Source organism: Numida meleagris, chromosome 7, assembly GCF_002078875.1.
Source record: "Numida meleagris isolate 19003 breed g44 Domestic line chromosome 7, NumMel1.0, whole genome shotgun sequence".
Taxonomy (NCBI): domain Eukaryota; kingdom Metazoa; phylum Chordata; class Aves; order Galliformes; family Numididae; genus Numida; species Numida meleagris.
In genome coordinates, this window is record NC_034415.1 from 24,192,479 (window position 1) to 24,211,834 (window position 19,356).

Sequence of the window (19,356 nt, forward strand, 5' to 3'; positions counted from 1 at the left end):
GTGGTTCTTATGGTCAGTGTAAATGCGTGCTGTATGCCTCATACAAAGTTTGTTCATTATATTAAATTCACTCAGTATTATATAGGCTTTAGTTTAGATGAATTACAGATCACTGTCAGTTACAAATAGTGAATGGATAATTATGGAAATACTACAGTGTGTATTCTGGGACTACATAGGATGTAGAACAGATTCCCAGACTACATGCAGTATTCCTAAGAATTTCTTTCTAAGATTTTTATTCATGATTCAGATGGAACTTTTGTTCTGCAAGATAGTCACAGCTGCAAGTGTATCCCCCCTTTGTAAGAGAACTCTTGTGCAAGAGAGGAGCACTAAAGAAACAGCAACTTTCAAAACATACAGCATCTTCCTTCTTATCTCTTTCACTCCCAAAGTCAGGCAGAGGTCCAAACAACCTGGGGCCTAGTTGGGAAAATGTCAGAACTTTAAAAATGTCAAGATTTCAACCATCTGCTGACCTGTATGTAAGTTAGAGTCCCATCTGCAGGGGAACAGTTTCTCAGTACCGATGGGCGAAGATTTGGATCTTCTTGTGCCTCAGGGAAATTTTGCTGACGGGCAGTGATAGAATTTGAAGGAAACAAAGGAAAAATTTCTTACTGGATTTTGTATTTCTTAATTTCAGTTGCTTAAAATTGCACATCTGTCTAACACTCCAGTGCTCTCCGTGATGAGATGAAGGCCAAATAAGTTGTCAGGTTGTCACAGGGATGTTGTTTCCACATGTGTGAAACTGAATTTCTGAAGCACTAAACCTCCCGCATCTCCCATTAAGATTTGCCTCTGACTGGATCTTGGGAAGTTCAATCTTTCCAGCATGTAGTTTGCATTTTGTCGCTGCTTGAGACAATCTCCCCCTGTTCTGTTTGCAACCAGGCTTTTTAGCAGCCATCTTTATGTTGAAAATTAGTAAAAGTTGAGAAGTTTTTTATTAGGAAGAAAGTGCAGGCTTTGAATGATGACTGCAAAAATATCAAATGGCATCCATACACTTAATACCTGATTTTAAAGGAAGGAATAGAACTGAATACATGTGGGCAATAAAACAAACAGCGTGTTTTGATTTTACTGTCAACACAATTTTGGCACTGCCACACAGATTCGTTCCCTTTGTTATTACATATTGCAGTATTGGTACTTGTTTACTCTGTGGGGTTCTAAAGGAGGGGCAGAACGTCTACAGAAATTTAAAAATATATTTAAAAGTAATGTATTTAATCTCCTGATTGGTCCTTGTTTGATCATCATATATATACACTTCTGTGGCTTTATTCTAAGGCTTCCAAATGAGGTAGATCTCAAGGCATTCATTCTCTCATGGGTTTGTTCATTTCAGATGTGATGATCTGTTCGAGTAGCTGAAGACGTTTGGGATAATACTGTTAGTTTAATGCACCTTCCTGGCAGGAAGCTCTTTCTTGATACTATATTTTTTCATGCTGTAATACATATCCCTGTTCTAAACATTTCAGAACCTTCAAAACATTGTGAGTTTTTTTTTTTCCCATTTAGTATCTTCGTATCATCACCAAGTTATAAGCTCTTCCAATCTGGAAAGTAAGTTCTTCTGTCCTTCATATCGCTTAGCTGCTCTTTCTGCTCACAGGGTGCTCATGACTTGAATTCAGGAGTTCAGGATAGTTTGGCAAGTGTTCTTGCTTTCTTGATGTTCAAATTGCTATCTAACCCAAAAACAATCACAGCTTTTATTTGTATTGAATTACTTCAATAAGCATGCATTGTGTTCAGAAACAAGAATTCAGATTTCTAAAGTCCTACCTGAAAACTCTGCTCTTATTTTTGCAGCATGCTTCCTTGGAAGGCAAACAAGTCTTCTCTCCACTGTTTTGTGTGTTTAATAAAGAACTGAAAGATTGGAGGTGGTCCAGTGCATTGATCTGAGATGATTTTGCTTTAGCTTTTGTCTCTCCTTTCCTATTCCTGCCGCAAAAGTAATCTGAGAGAGGAAGCAGGAACATTGCTGTGCAGCTGTTTCTTCCATTATGTGAGTCCTGTCAGCTGGTAAAGGTAGTTTTGTTTTTTTTTTTTCCTTCTTCCCCATCCTGACCCAGTTTCTAGTTTATTTTGTGATGCATAATGCATACCATCCCAGCTGAAAAAAGAGGGAGTATATGCACAGCGAAAGGTAGTGCTATAAATGCAGGGAATTTTTCTTAATGTGAGGTGCAGCATTTACCAAGGATATCCTGGGGCCCACAAAGGCCTTAGTTGCTGATTTTGTATCAGAATTTGAGACCGTATTTATGTTAAGCTGTCAAAATTAAATATAGTGGCTTTAGATCTGTGTTTCACTACTACTTGGGGAAATGTTCAGTATTTATAGCTTCTTGTAAATCTTTACCATTGTCCACCAAATGGAGGACAGAAGCTTGCCCCTGTGGTGTAAGAAGGCAGTTCAGTCCATCACATTACCCCATTTAAATGACAGTTTGTGAATTGCAGCCTTCCTCTGAAAAATCTGGAGAGCTTTTTTAATTTTATCTGATATAGAAAAATGCCTGCCAAGTGATTTTGGTATAAAATCTTCTTGTGTGCTGGTTTCCTCAGTGATTTTTCTATCTGTTGGGACTGCATCACTTATCCTAACCTAACATTTTTCAGGGCTTTTTGGGGTTCTGGTGATGCTGAAACAGCGAATCCCTCTCTATTCTATGCTCAACAATGCTATTATAGTTAAGAGGAAGAGCAGCTATGTAACAGCAAAATTTCCAGACTTGTCTCTTCATACATTTTCTGCAGAGCTGTGCTATCTGTCCTTCTCCCTTCTCATGATAGAATAGATTTGCTTTCTGAAACTGGCAAGGTCTGTGCTACACAGAGTTCTGAGGCTGAAATAGTCCTCCTCTGTTTGGAAAAACTGTAAAAATTCCCCTGGGAAGCAGAACTAGGTCTAGCTTTTGCAGTATGATTTTTCTGACATCCTCTCTATTCGGTCTGTCTGTTGGTTTTTTTCTTACAAAATTCTTCAGTAACATTTTGGGAAGTCAGAACTTGTGACCAAAGTGCAGGGAATGGTGCCTGGCTCTGCTTTTACTGTTTCCTGCCATTCCTTCTTGCACCCTCAGCATCTTGTATTACAATTATCTACTGCTGAAATCATTTTCTTACTGTACAGTAAGTTTGCCATCTTCGATGGAGCTGCCTGCACTCAGTTCTCATGCTCACATGTACACATCTGTTGTTTTTTCATTTCCTGAAGGCTGAAGTAGAAAATTTTGAAATGTTTGTTAAAATTGGCAGTAGCAAAGAAAATAATACCCTGAAACAGTATCTGTATGTGTGGCTGTTGTTGTCTTTTCTCCTTCCTGTAGAAGAAACAATGTATTTATTGGTTGTTACTTTTGGAACCAGTCAGAATCTATTATCTGAATTCAAGGTATGGTACGTGGCAGCTGTTTTGAAAAGGAGCTGTGTGAGGAAGGGGGGAGAAATAGTCAGGAAAGGTCTCACTGTAAGGATAGGCAGATACTGAGAAGTTCAACATTTTCTTCTGTTTTAACAAGAAATTCCAAGTTTGACACTTGGAATGGACACTTCCTAGTGAAAACATGGGTACTTGTAGATTGTCTCACATTGAAAAATGCTTGATTGCTACATTACAGATTGTGAATTCCCAGAGAGAACCAATAGCTTCCTGCTCATAGATTGCCTTTGTCACAAAAGTTTCTGCCTGAGGCTGTGTTTATGCACTGATTATAGAGCTCACTCAAAAAGCAACCCATACATTTGATTCCAGATGACAATGAAGCAATGGGGAGGTTGTAATGAGGTAACAGTGAAGCAGCACTTTAACTGGTTTCTTAAGATCACGGATAAAGCTTCCTAATACGTTCTGCACAGGAGACCATTTGATGCTTTTTCTTTGAACAAGATTAGACTTTGCTTATCTATAGTAACTGCACTGGTGTCTTCAGTGGGTGGAGGAAGAACAAAAGGAGGGTTGGTTTCTATGGATGGATGGAGAATGGCATCAAGAGGATTAGGAGAAGGGGAAAGGATGATTGTGACAGCTCCACAATTATACAGAGGGGATGAGGCACTGAGATTGTGTTCAACCTACTGATAGGTGTAGGAACTGTGTGTTAGAAGGATACACGTAAGCGATGCAGTGATGGTATTTTGGTATGCTTGTATGGAACCCTGCTTTGTCTCATGTCTTTCTGTGGTTTCAAAGGCTCTCAATGTCTTTAAAAAGCCACTTAGTTAATCACAGAACAGCCCTTTGACATTGGCTATGAAATGTGACTTTTCCACGTTACTGGGCACTGCTGATAAAATCTCTCTATTGATATTGGTGGATCAATCCTATTGATCTCAGTATAGGAAGAATCTCATGTCTGTCATCTGGACGTTTGTGTGTAAGGATACTGCATTACTTCTGACCTGGGGTGAGAAAATACAGGAGTTTTGTGTAAAAATCGTTGGAAGTTTTGTCTGAATAAAGACTGCATAATTGACTCTATTGACTCTGTGGGTGTAATAGACTTTTTTTTTTTCACTGAGTTCTGCCTGTAAGTAGGTCACAGTGAATGAAAATAAAGTATGCATTTCACTCGGAGACAGTATGGTGTATTTATAAGTAACCTTGTGTTTTTATAACTAAATCTTGAGGCTTTCCTTTCATCCCGATGCCCATGTAGACACACACAGGAAAAAAAAAAAGCACCAGCTTGCTAATTCTGAGGTGGTGTTTTGTAGTTTCTGTGTTCCTAGTACTTCTGTGCATGACCTAGAAATGCTGCTGGGAAGCGCGTACTGTGGAGAGTTGTCAAACTTGCTTATATCTAATCTTTAGATGCTACCAAGCTTAGGCCAGAAAAAGTGATGTGTTACATAGTACTTTAACATTTGGTGTGCATTATTTAAATATATATCCTCTTCACAACAAAACAAATACAGGAACTCTGAATTACAACATTTATTCTATATTTGGGAAAATCATAATAAAGGCCGAGAGCATTTCATGTGGCTGCGTTTCATCTGCCTCCTATTCCTCATAGTATAGATTAAAAAAATTTTTTTTAATCCCTGTCATATCCGGCTTGGCAGTTTGGGAGATTCAGAGATAAGAGCATATTTTGGGCCTTGTGAAGCATCCTTTTTCTGAATGATAGCAGGCCCTCAGCAGAAGCTGTAATTCTCATCTTTAGTGCTGTTAGTGGAATGGCAAGAAATACAGTTTGTACAAATATTATTGTCATTGTAAATCTCACTGCAGTGCACTTGCATACCGGTTAAGCATGCCTTTCTTACAGGTCATAAATAGGGCTGTGATTGCTTTAAGGACCCAGTGGTTGTCTGTGACATGCCTGAGATGTCGCAATGAATTATGCAGGTAACTTTTGAAGGATGTGCTGCAGACTCAAAGGATTAAAAGGTTAAGCGTAAGGGAACAAATTGTAATTTCTCTCCTAAATTCTAGTTCTAATAGAAAAATGTAACAGGAGCTTAACTGGCACAATCACAGTAAATTTGCAGTGTTTCACCTGTCAGTGATTCCTGCGTCTTGCATACAGCAGTTGATGTATAGCTCTGTGGATTTAGCTGCTTCCATTTGCAAATGTTTACTGGCAAATTACAGTAAAAACTGAAGTAATGATGCTTGCATTTAAAATAGGGGACAACACAGGGACTGGTTTTGTTCTCTAGATTGCAGATAGTATGCATATTTCGGTGGGTAGCAGATGCCCCACTACCATTTACGTGTGGCTAACAAGGTAGCTACTGCATTAACCCATCGGGCTAAGGCCACAGCAAATATTCATATAGTGATGTGGGCTCCTCTATTTCGTTGCTGTTTCCAGTTAGTGTAAAAGCGCTTCAATCACCTATCAGCAGCCGAACACCTCTATGGTTTTTAAATGCCAAAGAGTTCTCGTGTAGATGTTGTGTTCCTTGTTTGGTTTTCTTACAGTCAGTCTAGCTAGAATCAGCTTAGGGAAAGTAACTCGTGTCTCTCCCTTGTTCCCTACCCTCCATCCCTTTGTCAGAGCTGTTGTGAGGAGGGACCAGACATTGTCCTTCCACATTTAGAAACGCACAGGTACTGGTGACATTCCCTGATCCTGATACTAATTGCCTTATCCCAAATATATTGGCAGAAAGAAATTCTGGAGTAGAATTTCCCTTAAGAACTGGAGCAGAGGGGAGTGGTGCTAACTTTAAAATGGGGCCTGGTCGAAGCATGACAAAGGTCAGGCTGACTTCAGCGTACTTGCGCTAAGGGATGGGGACTGAGGAGCAGGGTGAGTCTCCTATCAGCTGAAGAAAGCCTCCAGCATTTACTGGTGCAGAGCAAGTACTACACAGTGTGCATCACAATCTTTTTAACTGAAAAGATATTGCAGTATTTTTATTTTTATCATATTTTTTTCCAGAGTTACCCTTTTTAAAGGTAAAATGCAATGGATAGCCAGCTTTTCCTACAGATAGATGGATAATGATCTCTGACCATTGTGTGCAGATTTTTCCCATAAATTGTTTCTGAGTATGTTAGCTAATCTCTTTTTTGAATGTTCCCATTGATTTTTTTTCATCAGTGATCTTTTGGCAGCTGTTCAGTTCTAAATTGCTTTTACCATTAGGGAGCTTTTACTTGCACCTAATCTCACAGCAGCCATTTTGATTAGATTTAATGTAACTTCCCTTGCAGCTTGCTTTACTAAAATATGTAACCTACTGTTTTCTCCATGATTTTTTTAAAAGAGTGTATAGAGAGCTGGAAGGATCCGTTAGTGGTGAGAGATGGTCTGAAATTAAGGTCCTGGTCAGAGAATGCTGACAAAGGTTTCAGTACTGTCTGTTTATGTGCAGTAAGCTGTCTTCCCGTGGCAATATTCCTGTGTTTATATGTCTGAGACATTGTCTTAGTAGCAAGGCTGATGAGATTTGTGCATTTAGATTGATCACGCTATGCTGTAGCGTAGTCATTTCTTGTATATGAGAAAAAAAGATAGCTTGTTTTTTTTCCTTCTGCTGAACCCTGGCAAAAACAGCTGTAAGATGGGCTATTAAAGGAATAGAACCTCCAAAAGTTTTGTTTGTTCATGAGCATGAGAAAGAGATCAGGTTTTGAGCTGGACTGAATAGTTGGTTTCTGCGTCTTCCCTGTTGCTATAAGCCTTCTCTGTTCTGTGAGTACAGCACTTGATACACAAGTTTAAATGTGATAACCTTTATTAACGGGCCACTGTGTATTGAGATTAGCCTTTAACTAATACAGTGACCTCCTTTTGCTGGCAGTCTGGAAGGTCATAGGAAGTCTGCTGCAACACAAAGATTAATTCACTGGTCCGCAGCTTAATTGTTCCTTTTTTAGTTTAAATAGTCTCAGGCAAAAAAGCTTGAACACAGGATTTTTGTATCACGTAGTTTGTGAATTACGCACCAGTCTGGTCCAATGACTTGTGCCACAGTTGTCTAATGAGATGTTCTTTAGGACCGGGAGGTGATTATGTAAAAAACACAAACAACAACAGAGAAAGCAAGCCCGAGAATCCTTACATACACTGAAATACGCCAACCACTGCCACACAGAACACACATTTGGAAAGTTAGCACAAAGTAGGCAAAGGGGTCTGTTCTTGCTGCAGAGAGCCAAAGAAGCAAATAACAATTCAAATTAATGTTGGAAGAAAATGTACCTGATCCTGAAATTAGTGTTGAAGTGTAAGCTATGCTATGAAAAGAACAGGATGTTTGTGTGCACGTATGCTTAAGTAGAAGGAATCCTACAGTTACCCCCTGCCAAAGGCAGGAGATGGATTCTTCTGTGGATTTCTGATTTTTTCCTTCCCTCACCCTTTCCACCACCCAATGAAATATGCTTTAAAGGAATTGATTGGTGAGAAAGTAATAAATATTTTTTTTCAGAGGAATTTTTATTTTAGATATTTGGAAGATCTGTATTGGTTTTGAGCATGAGTGGGTTTGGGCTGCAGAATTGTGAGGAATAAAAGCAATGGAAGCAGAAGAGTGAGAATGGGGAGACTGAAAATGACCTTTTGAGTCTGGAAAGTACATTTCGATATAATAACTGGGAGATTTTTTTCTAACCTTCATAACAAATAAGTCAGATAGGAATCTTAGTGCTCGGGTTTATAATAGGTGCTCGCTCACTTCAGCTTTCCTTGCTTTTAGCAGACTTCCTGTTTCTTCTAAGTACTTTCCACTTGAATGAGGAATGAGAAACAATTGTCAGGAACTATTCTAAATCTGTATAGGGGCCAGTTTATCTACTGTCTATGTAAGGCCTTTGGATTTTTCTTTCTTTCTTTTTTTCTTTTAATGCACCTAGTGTCTGCTTACTCTGCTCCTCTGTTTTTTAAACACTCTTCCAGCGCAGCAAGGAGCTCTTTCAGACCGGCAAAGTGAAGATGTCATATCTGGATTTACACATGTCTGTATAGATATACTCCAGTTTTATTCTTTGTTCATCAGGGCTCAGTTACTAAGTTCATGCTGAAACAAAATTTTAATGGATAACTTAGTACTGGTTGAACGGCTTCTTGTAACTAAGAAAATGTAAAAATGATTTAATTAATTGAGGAAGTGTCTGTGCAAACTTTCTTCCCATGTATGTCCCTAACGATGGACATGGGACAAATAATCACTGAAATGGAAATAAAGCAGAATTACTCTTATGTAATATTATTGTATTTAAATTATTCTCTCTGTCTGTTGAGCAGAAAAACACACACATATTTAAAACGGGCTCAGATTAAAATAGGTTTGTTTATATAGCAAGTCATGCTTTCTCCATTGTAAGTAATGATGAAGCTGAAGAAATACACTCCTAGTGTTAGTGACACAGCAACACGGTCGTTTTATCATCTCTGCTCCCATGGTGCTAAGTCTTTCTTTTTACCATATCTTTCTGGTGGTTTTCTTTTGATTGACAAACCCAAATTAGGTATATGCAAAGGGAAATACAACCCTGACAAAAATGTTGCTTATGTGAGTATTGTGCACGCAAAGTCTCACTACAGGGCACTGTGATGGTGTCAAACATTTACATACCTGAACATTGTTGCATCTAAATCAGCCTCAATTTTTATTACCCTTAAAAGAATATTAGAAAAAGTAGCATGAATTAAAATAATCAATTGTAAACAAACAAATTCACGAGTAAAGGAATAATAAATTCTTAATTAGAGCAGGAACTGAGAATATTAATGGTATGGAGAAGAAAATTTCTACAAAGCATAAATGTTTTTTTGCCTGCATGATGACTTAAAACATCTCTCCAGTAACGCAGATGAACACAGTAATGTTATGGAGCTGTAACCACGGAAAAATAAACAGGATATTAAGAAAACTGTGGAATTATGTCCTTGATAACTTAAGATAAATATTATAGTTTTACTTCCATATTTAGTGAGAACGTCAGATCTGTTTGCTTATGGCTTTTAGTACATGAGACTCCATGTAACTTAACAATATCTTTTGACTGCTTTTTTCAGCTCGAGATGCTGATGAGAGAGAGAAGTGGATTCACGCTTTAGAGGACACCATTCTCCGCCATACCCTCCAGCTGCAGGCAAGTTTCACTTTTGCTCTTGCTTTTTTTACTTCTCAGAACAACAAAGTACAATGGTATGACTGCTAATATCAACCAAATCTTGCACAGCATCTGCTTGTTCTATGGGCTATACAATCAAGATAGAGTAAGATATCAGTATGAGTACCAGAGATTAGGTTCTAATCTTCCTGTTACTATTTTCTTGTCTTACCATCTTGAAAAGTCAGCATGAAACTTCTCTTCATTAGCTGGTATTTTAATTGGTTCCAGACTGATAGTCACACACTTAGTTCTTTTTTCTTTTTTTAAACTGGGATTTGGTCCTTTTTCAGTCAGGCAGAATGAGGTGTCTGGAAGCCTGTTGTATGTTTGTATGCCATCTCATTTTGAAATTAGAGCAGCAGCATTGAACCTCTTTATGAGTAACAAAAATGATACTTATGTTTGAATCCACTGCACAAGCTGGATGTTGGTAATTCTCTGTTTTTGACAATGGATGGTGGAGCGAGGGTGGTTCTCAGCATTGTCCTAGACATGAGCATGTCCGTGAGACTCCATAATCCCTTATTTTTTGCCCTGGACAGAAACCTAGACCTCAGAAAGGGATTTTCTCACACGTGGTTTGTACCACAGAGGTGTATCGTGACAGTGTAGAAATACAACAGAGCTATTTGCTATTTGTACCGAATAAAGGTTTAGAATGTTTTCAGAGTACAGCAAGGGAATTGTCTTAAAGGCTGTCATTGTATAAACATATTAAAATCTTTAATATCACAGAAGGAGAAGGAGCTTATAAGACTGATTTATGTGACATTTGCTCAATCTAAAGCATTAGATTAAGCAAGCCTGAATGGATCCCATCCAACCTCAGGCGCCTGTGCTTTCTCAGTCAGTTTACTTCAATTTCCTGCTAAAAAGTGTTTGGCAATGTTCTGGGTTTTTGTTTTTTTTTTCTTACAGAACCTTTTCACATTCCTTAAGAAACCACAAACAACTAAATTATTACTTCACCTAGTAATATTTGAGGGAGTAAATAAAAATCTGTAAGAAAGACCAGTAAGAAACATCTTCAGCCCTCTTAAATAAATTCAGCACTGAAAGTAACACCTCATGGGCCACTGTACTGCGTTCAGCGCTCATTTTCAAGAACCTTTTCCAATGTGCCGGCTATAGAAGCCGGCGCGGGACAAGCCCCCGCTGCAACCCCGCCCGCACCGCGCCTCACAACAGCAACCGCCATTCCCCGCGGGGCGGGGCGGCCCCCTGCGGGCAGCCAACCGGCGGGCAGCCAACCGGCGGCCGCTGTTCCCGTCATGCGGGCAGCGGGGCCAGGGCCGCGGCACGCGGGGTCGTTTCCCCGCCCCGCCGGAGGCGGCGCTGTTGGGTCGGGCGCTTCGCCAGCCCCGCCGCTCCGTGCTGCTTGTGTCACTGCTGCGCGCCGAGGGATGGCCGGTGTGAGTACGGGCGGGGAGCGGGGCCGTGGCGGCGAGGCTGCCGGGGGCCGCCGGGGCCGAGTCCTTCCTGACTGGAAGCCGGCTCCGCCCCGAGGGCAGCGGCGGTGTTCTCCGGCCGTGCTCGGGTTCCCCACCCGAACGCCGGCGGGCTTCCCCGATTCTTTCACTTTCTCTTATCTGGACGATAAAGACAAATTAATTGCTCAATTAATTGCACAATTAATTGCTTAATTGTGAGGGATTATTGGCCCCACAGTTACGGATCTCACCGTGCTGTTGTGGAGAGGATTTTCTGTAAAGGTGTTTTCTTAGATGGCACAGGCAGAAATGTGGATTGCTGTCGTATAAAACTGTGCAAATGGATACAAAAAAATGCATCTATTTTTGCCCCCAGTTATATACCTCTCTTGATTCTTTCATCACATTTTCATGCAGCTTGCAGTATTTTGTGAAGAACGGTCTTCTTGGTCTGGTCTTGGAGTTCTAGTTCAGATAGTGAGACTTTGGTTAAATTCATTTTTAGTGTGAAGCAGACATCTCTTAGGCACTAGAAAGTTTGCTGAAAGGAGGTAGTCTTTGTGTGTGTGAAGCAGATCAGTGAAGGACAGGGAACTGGTGTGAGATGGAGAGCTGCAGCGGTGCCTGGGTGCTCCCTGCTCTGATGTAAGCTTGCTGGCTTTATTTGGCCTTAATGTCCCATGTTGTTCTTCAGTCTTTAGAATACAAGTGATTTTGAAACACTTGAAAAAAAAATTTGTGAGAATGAGCTATGATCAAGGAACTGAGGAAGAACTGAGTCATAAATATGTAGAAATGAACAAAGTGACGTTTGCTATCCAGAGGGCTGACAGTAATATGGTACCAAATGAAATAAAAATGGGAAGGAAGCATTTCATATACACTTGTAATCTATTTTTTTCTCAATTTTGAAGCTGAAGTCTGTTGTTTTCCTTGCTGTCTTTGTATGTTCCTATATTAAAAGTAAGTTACTCTTAGTTCTCAGAGTACAATCTTTGTCTATTGAAAAGACCACAGCAGATGGTGTGATAGTGTTGGAATTCCCCTGTGCTTTTCCCCATACCCCTCGCAGATCCTGCACTGACCGTTACCCAGTCAGTGGCTGTGCAGTTGCAGCACATTGGTTGCTTTGCACCCACAAGTGATTAGGGGAAGAGTGTACCTGAAGTGAAGATAGGTTGTGGCTTGGTTTCCTTCTTTGTCTGGGCAGAGGTAGGGGGGTGATAACTTGTTTCAAATTTTCTTTTGTTCCTCACCAGAATTGATGACAACCAGTGATTCCATTTGAGCAGAAAGTGCTTCAGGTCTTCTTGTTCAGTACAAATGTCCTGCTCAGTCTTCCAAGTGGCACTGTAGTGCTGCAGGTGCTTCTTGGCTCCAGAGTTCTCCCATGTTAAAGCCACTTGAACTCATGTCTCTTGGTACCATGATAACATGGTTCATTCGTTTTTTGATTTGGAAAGTGCAGGAGCCCTGTTAAAATATCTGTCTTCTTTAAAGAAACAAAACCAACAACAAAACCTCCAGGAGCTATCTATTTAAAAGATTCCAGGAAGTATTCTTATACCTTAAGGGAATTTAGGAAAAAAAGTGAACAAATTTAAGCATTCTAACAGGCTGATAATGTCTGCATTTATTCTGGTAGTGCTTTGGTAGTGTTAGGATCCTGTCCATAATGCCCACCCTGAGCTGGAGGGACGAGCCTTTTCTTGTTTTTTCTTTATTTTTCGTCACCCGTTAGCTCAAACCTTCGCTCTCACTCTTGCTTCATAACCCATGTCTTGAGATGGACTTTTCCCCTTCGCCATTCCAGTGTTGCTAGAGCATCTGGTAACTGTCTGAATGTGCGTGCTTTCTGGCTAGATAATGACAGGAATAATCCACATTAGAAAGCACCGAAATACTTGCAAGCTTGAAGGCTTTCATACCCAAACTTAGGAAAATCCTTGAGGTAAAACCCCAGGCTATTCCAGCCTCCTCCTGATTTGCCAGTGAACTCTGTGGTGACAAAGGAACTGTAGTGACTAGCTAAAAAGTGATTGCTTGATGCCCCCATAATTTGACCAAGATATTTACCTCATAAGTAGCAAATACTTTCTTCTGAAAGAGTGGTCAGGTGCTGGAATGGGCTGCCCAGGGAGGTGGTGGAGTCACCGACCCTGGAGGTATTCAAGGAACGTTTAGATGTTGTGTTGAGAGACATGGTTTAGTGGGGTTATATTGGTGGTAGGTGGATGGTTGGACTGGATGATCTTGTAGGTCTTTTCCAACATTGCTGATTCTATGATTCTATGAAATAGGAGGGTAAGAAAAGTATGTTCTAAGAAGTGGATCTGTGATGGTTGAGGAGAAAGGTGATAACAGTGGCTTAAATATTAGGAGTTAAGCCATGGCTTCGCTGATACTTGCTGGTGCTGCTGCTGGAAGGAGTCCTATCTTGCTTGCCCAAGCAGAAGGGAAGAGATAGCATACTGAGAAGAGCTGCACTGGGAGCTGCAGTCAGAACTGACTGAAACTCAAACTACTTTCCTGCAACCCTGTTTCCTAGTTAAGTTTCAGCTCGGATTAGTTTGCATATTGTGTTGGCTATGTAGCAAGGCAACTGTTTTGCTGACTCAAAAGAAAGAGCAGAGTAAGGGTGGGAATAAATAACAGGAAAACTGAGTTGTTTCTGGTTCAAGTGTGCTGGTAAAGTGTTCAGGAAAACGTGTTGCTAGTAGCAGTTCCCTTAGCCTCCTGTTATGCAAGATGTTTGTTGATGAATTTCTTAAAGCTGCAAACAAGAATAGTGGATAGAATAAAACTTTCTTATTGAGACAGGTATATTCTGAGCTTTTAATAGAGCTTGAAAATCTGGCAGAGGGGAAAAAAAAGTGCTTGTCACGACTGCAAATAAAAGACCAGAAGATACCGTTGTTTATTGGCTCACTACTTATTGTGTCCTTTTTTCAGTTTTCTATCAGTAGTTCTTGCAGGCACTGTCCTTCACAATATCAAACACTCTGTAGGCAGAGCATATGTTTCTGATGAGGTACTGAAAGTGAACTGAGAACACTTAGTCCTCTAAACTGAGTCACAAAATTGTTTGCTGGACTTGGAAGCCTAATTAGATGAAGGATGTAGCAAAAGTCTCTTTAAAAAGAAAGGAAAGCCTGCTCTGGACAGCTTTCTCTTTTCCTCCCCCAGGAAAGCTCTTCTACAAGAACAACCCCCATCAAGTCTTCGCTGTTGCCTCGATCTTATTCCTTGCTTCTCTGCCTTCATTCAGCTCATTTTCCACAGAGGTTCTTATTTGAGAAATACATTTGAATTTTTCTTTTATGCTGCTTCTGAGAGTGATTAAATTTTTTCATCCCATCCTGTTTGAAAGAACTAGTTGAAATTAGGCTGGAATTACTTCCTGGCATGGACAAGTTTTGAATACAAATACACTAGTGGTGTACACAACTTCTGATTTGAAGGACGGGGAACACCATATAAAATTCTTTAGTGCTAGCAATGTTGTAAGGAAAATAAAGCTTATGCTATGTATATTTTTAATTGTTTTATATTTTGCTCTTGCCCTCTCATTTACCCCCTCCAAAAGGCATGGATAGGTATGAAAGGACTGCATTCTGCAGGGCTTCTAGCATGGGAATTCCTTACTCAACCTCAGACCAGTGTGTAAACTCTTTCCTAGGACAGCTGTCCTGTCTGCTCACCCCCTTTGTGGGCATCTTGCAGGTCACACCCGAGACCCCTCCTTGGGGGAGGTCAGTGTGCTGCTGAACTGCCACAGATGGAACACTGGCATGTGCCCTGTGTAGTCTAGTCTTTAAAATTATCTTCTGGACACTGGGAAATCTCAGAAAATGGAGGAGAGATGGGGGAAATAAGAGAAAAGAATACTTTTTTTTTTTTTTTCTACAGCCTGTTTATCAAATATGGGATTTTTTGTGGGAGAAGAGAAATATTGAGCGTATTGTTACGGGAGGTGTCATGCAGACTAGAAGTTTTATTAACTACTTGTTTCTGCAGCCAGTTCATCTGGTAACACAGCTGTCAGTTCCTTAATGATGATGTTAACATAGTCTTTATTTGAGGGAAATAAGGAATACTTATGGCTAAGTCTAGTTGTTCAGTGGAAACAAAAGTCCATATTACTTTGGATTGGTCCTGATATTAGAATCTATATTTTTGAAGAGCTGAAACAGCCTGAGTTCCTATTCTTTTCTGTGATTTGAAGATACTTATTCACAGCATAACTTCAGCTGGAGGTGAACCTGGTCTGAGCCTGTCCTCCTGCGGGACCAGCTCCTGAGTTAGATAAACTTGGCCAGGGTCAAACCCAGTGGAGTTCTGAACTCTGTCCTCAAGAGGGTAGGGGTTCTGTAGTCTCTGCAGGCAGCTCTTCTGTCAGTTTATGAGTAGCTGAGTGCTATATAATACAAGTTCCTCATTTGAAAAAAAAAAATAAAAAATGTGATGGCTAGTTCTGATAGGCAGTTTAGCAATTTAACAAGCTGTTAAATGCCATTCAGGTGAGTGCGCTCACTCATTTCTTTTGAAGCTTGGTTTCCTAGATGGCATGGGAAGGAAGAGAGGAGAGAGAGGAGGTAGGGCTCCCTTTTTCTTCTCCTGTGTCTTTGGGTGACCACGTAGCAAAGAAATAAGGATGTCATTCATGTCTGCTCTTTATTTGTATGCCTGCTGTCTGTAAATTACTGCCCAGTTTGAAATACGGATTAATTTTTTTTGCTGTTTATGCAATTTTTTTCCATACTTTTGCTAATCTTGATATTTTTGTAACTTGTCTCCTGATTTCTGATTTTAAACCATGTGAGGACTTAAAATTATTAACCTAATCTCCTATAACATAGACTAGTAAATTTTTTTCAGTAGGTTATCAAATTTCATCTAAATAGCCTTTATGCAGATCAAGAGCAAGCTTGGAGTGAAATGCAACTTCATGTACCCAGCATTTTTTTTTTTAATTACTTTCACATTTCATTTCTGCGCTGGATCAGCTTGGCACTCACTGCACTTGGGTTTTATGATGTTCTCTTTGTGTTGACTGAAGTTTTAACTTTCTAATAGAACTTTTTTAGTTACAGTTTTCACTCAATATTTGGTGTTGATGTCTGTTCAGTTGTAGCACTTCGCATTTTAGTCAGGTTTTCCTGACTAAAAAAAAATTTAGGAAATTTAGGAATGGCGTTTTATCTTTAAGCCACCACTATAAATACTAGATTGTTGCATGTTAATAGACTTAAACTGATAACTAAAATAAAAACTGTAATGTTAATGCAGCATACAGATAATTTGCACCATAAGCTATATTGCTGCGTATCTTCAGGAGAAATTTTCTGTACAGTTCATGCAGTTTTGATATATGAAACCTTATCCCCACAGTTTTTTAACTGAGCATGGTAGACCGTTTCCTGAAATGATGGTGCTGGTTGCTTCCTCCCTTCTTCAACAAGGGAATGGAATACCAGTTTCATCTAGTTTTAGCCTTAGTTTCTGTATATTTTAACTTCTCTAGTTAGAGGGAGCGTCAAAAATTTCTTGCTGGGAGGATCTTCCCATTAGTGGGTTTTGTGAATTTGTTACAGTGGGCGTTTTTGTACAGAAGCATGTTTTGAATTTTACATTATGAAGGAAAACAAATTTGCAAGCAAGAAAACAGAAAAGTAATCATTCTCATTGCAATTATATTTTGTCCACGCTGGTATTTAAGCAATGAAATGTAATAAATCAAATATAGGAAAAGGATGCAAATTACTGTAGCTGTAAAGAAACTAGAGACAGGAGGAAGAAGTGCAAGTTTTTGCAGTATGAAGGTGAGCCTGTGTTTAAGAATTGGTTTAGCACTCGTTTGTTCCGTCCTTCACTGGGAAGCAGTGAGTTCAGCTGCACTGTAATTGGCAAAAGTGGTTTCAGGTGTGAAAAGTGCAATCATGCACTTGAGTATGGTTTTGTCCTCCTTAACTGAAATGTGAGAACATGGAATCACAAGGCATTCTTCAGGAAAAAAAACTGAATTCTCCTTTGTATTTTCCAAAGGAACTTTAATTAGTGTTATTTAAGGATTTTTTTTTTGCAATTATAAGTAATGAAATGCTCTGCAGTGTTATGATTATACCCACACTGAAAATGCGCAGCAATTTGCTTTTACTGATTTAGCTGCAAATAGAAGATGAATGCGTTCAGCTGTGTGCCTGTTTATACAGTGCATGCAAGGCAACATTTATCAGCCAGTTGGCAGTCAAAACCATATTGCTGTTAATTTTTTCTCTCCATAAAAGCCATCTAATTATGTGTTCGGTTTTTTTACGTTTTTTTTTTCTTCTCCTATCTAGGGTGTGGATTCAGGGTTTGTTCCCAGCGTTCATGATTTTGATAAGAAACTTACTGAGGCTGATGCTTACTTACAGATCTTGATAGACCAATTGAAGGTAAGTTAATGAACTGATATTGTGCTGGGGGGATTTCAAGGTCTGTCTGAAAGGAAGCTCAACAGAGGGAGAAAGTAATGTTTTGTGCTTTGCACGTGTTCTAATAATTGTGGGAAGCAAAGAGTTCATCTGGCTGAGCTGAATGTGTGCTGGAGAAAGCAATCCTTTTCTTATATGTGAAACCTGCTGATATTAGAATTGCTCCCTTATTATTTCTTGCTCTCATGTGAAATAGCAATTTTTTTCCTAGGACTAAGAAAATTAAAAGCTATAATAGGCTAAAAGCTGAAGAAGCTGAGAGTGACGTTCTTTAGTTCTCCTAGAGTAGATCTTGAGATTGTTAAAGCTAGAAAATCAGAATAACTTGAACTTATTATATAGATGATTTGCAATGGTTGAAACATCTTTTTGTATGTGTAACTTCTGGAAATATTAGAGATTAGTGAAGTTTAGTTTTAAAACAATTAAATCATTGACTTGTGGCATTTTAGAATTTTATCAAGTAATATACAAACACAGTTGCAAATACGTTTCAGACTTTGTTGCAGTAATAATAATGTTTGGAGTTTTTTCTGTCCTTGAGTGAAAACATTCTGTCAAAAGTTGTGTACCAATACAGTTCTTTGCCACTTAGTGTATCTATTTCAAGAGGGGGGGTTGGTGGGGAGCGATAAGGTCATATCTCTTAGTACTCACCTTGCTGAGGAAAAACAAAGTTTCTGCTGCTGGTTAGGACGCTTTTTCCCATGACTCAGCAGATTAAAATTGCTCTTAGGATTGCTTCAGTTCTGCTGGTTTGAACTTTTTTTTCCCTGATATAATGGACAAGTACCGTATATGGAGTATTCAGCAAAAATTCAGTTGCAGGGCAGGGCAGACGGGGGAGAGCACAGCAACAGGAATGGAAATGGGAAAAGAGATGCAAGCAAAATTTGAAGCTAATCTGCAGAGGTTTCATTCAGAAGTTAGCTTTAATTCATGTTCCAAGGCCATCTAGCAGGACTATACGAGAGAAGCATGCTTCACTGAAGGAAGGTACTTAAACCTAATTCCTTTTAATTGCTATTTCACACCAGCAGAGAGGAGGGAATGTAGGAATTAATTAAGAAATAAAAGCAAATTTGAGGATGTCCAGAGATCACATTCTGTAGAAGCAGAAATGAGCTCTCAAGAGAAAGGGGGTCTCTGCTTTATTTGCATGCATCTTATATTCCACTCTTAATAAAATAAATAAAAGCAGTGATAAAGGTGTGAAATCATTCTGTCTTTGTAAAAGAAGGTCTTGCAAGTCTTAAATGATTTGAATCATGAACCTGAATTAAGAAGGTACCTGGAAGTGTTGATAAGGAATTTAGGCTTTTTTGGTAAGCATTCCATATGCTGCAGAGATCTTTACAGAAATAAGAGAATGATAGTTTGAGGTGTTCTGATGAGCATCACTTTTGTTACTTAACCTCATCTTTTTGTTGAAACTGTGGTAGAACCATGACAGCTTGAGCTGTGGGACTGGCCTCGGGAGCTGAGGCTTTGTCTCTGACAGGATGCAATAATGTAAAAAGTGAGTTATGAGTTTGTTACATCATGAATACTGTAAAGAAATATTAAGCAAAAACTGCTTTGGGTAATAATACCAAGATCATATAGCACAAGTAATTATTAAATGTGCTTACTTCAGAATTTTCAGTCATTTTATCTGATACATAGCAAAAAAACCCTTTCAATATTTCTCTTGCTTCCAGCTTTTTGATGAAAAACTCCAGAACTGCAAAGATGACGAACAGAGAAAAGCAAGTACATTTTGTCTTAAATATTGCTTATTTTGCTTGATCTGATGGTTTTGGGCACCAGTAGATGATATATATTTAAATATTCTATTTTCCTA

The 19,356-nt window shown here is 39.4% G+C and overlaps 1 protein-coding gene across 7 annotated transcripts in view; it reads left to right on the plus strand.

Annotated features, from left to right (window-relative positions):
* Positions 1 to 19,356, plus strand: part of OSBPL9 (oxysterol binding protein like 9) — a 55,344-nt gene that overhangs the window by 14,606 nt on the left and 21,382 nt on the right. For 3 of the 7 annotated variants that reach the window (XM_021404353.1, XM_021404355.1, XM_021404354.1), the window contains 3 exons: positions 9,507 to 9,583; positions 17,379 to 17,474; positions 19,214 to 19,261. In XM_021404353.1, the coding sequence (XP_021260028.1) occupies positions 9,507 to 9,583; positions 17,379 to 17,474; positions 19,214 to 19,261 (221 nt within the window). Of the gene's footprint in view, positions 1 to 9,506; positions 9,584 to 10,859; positions 11,020 to 17,378; positions 17,475 to 19,213; positions 19,262 to 19,356 lie in introns of those variants that run through there. The other 4 variants (XM_021404356.1, XM_021404357.1, XM_021404358.1 and 1 more) reach the window with 3 other exon arrangements.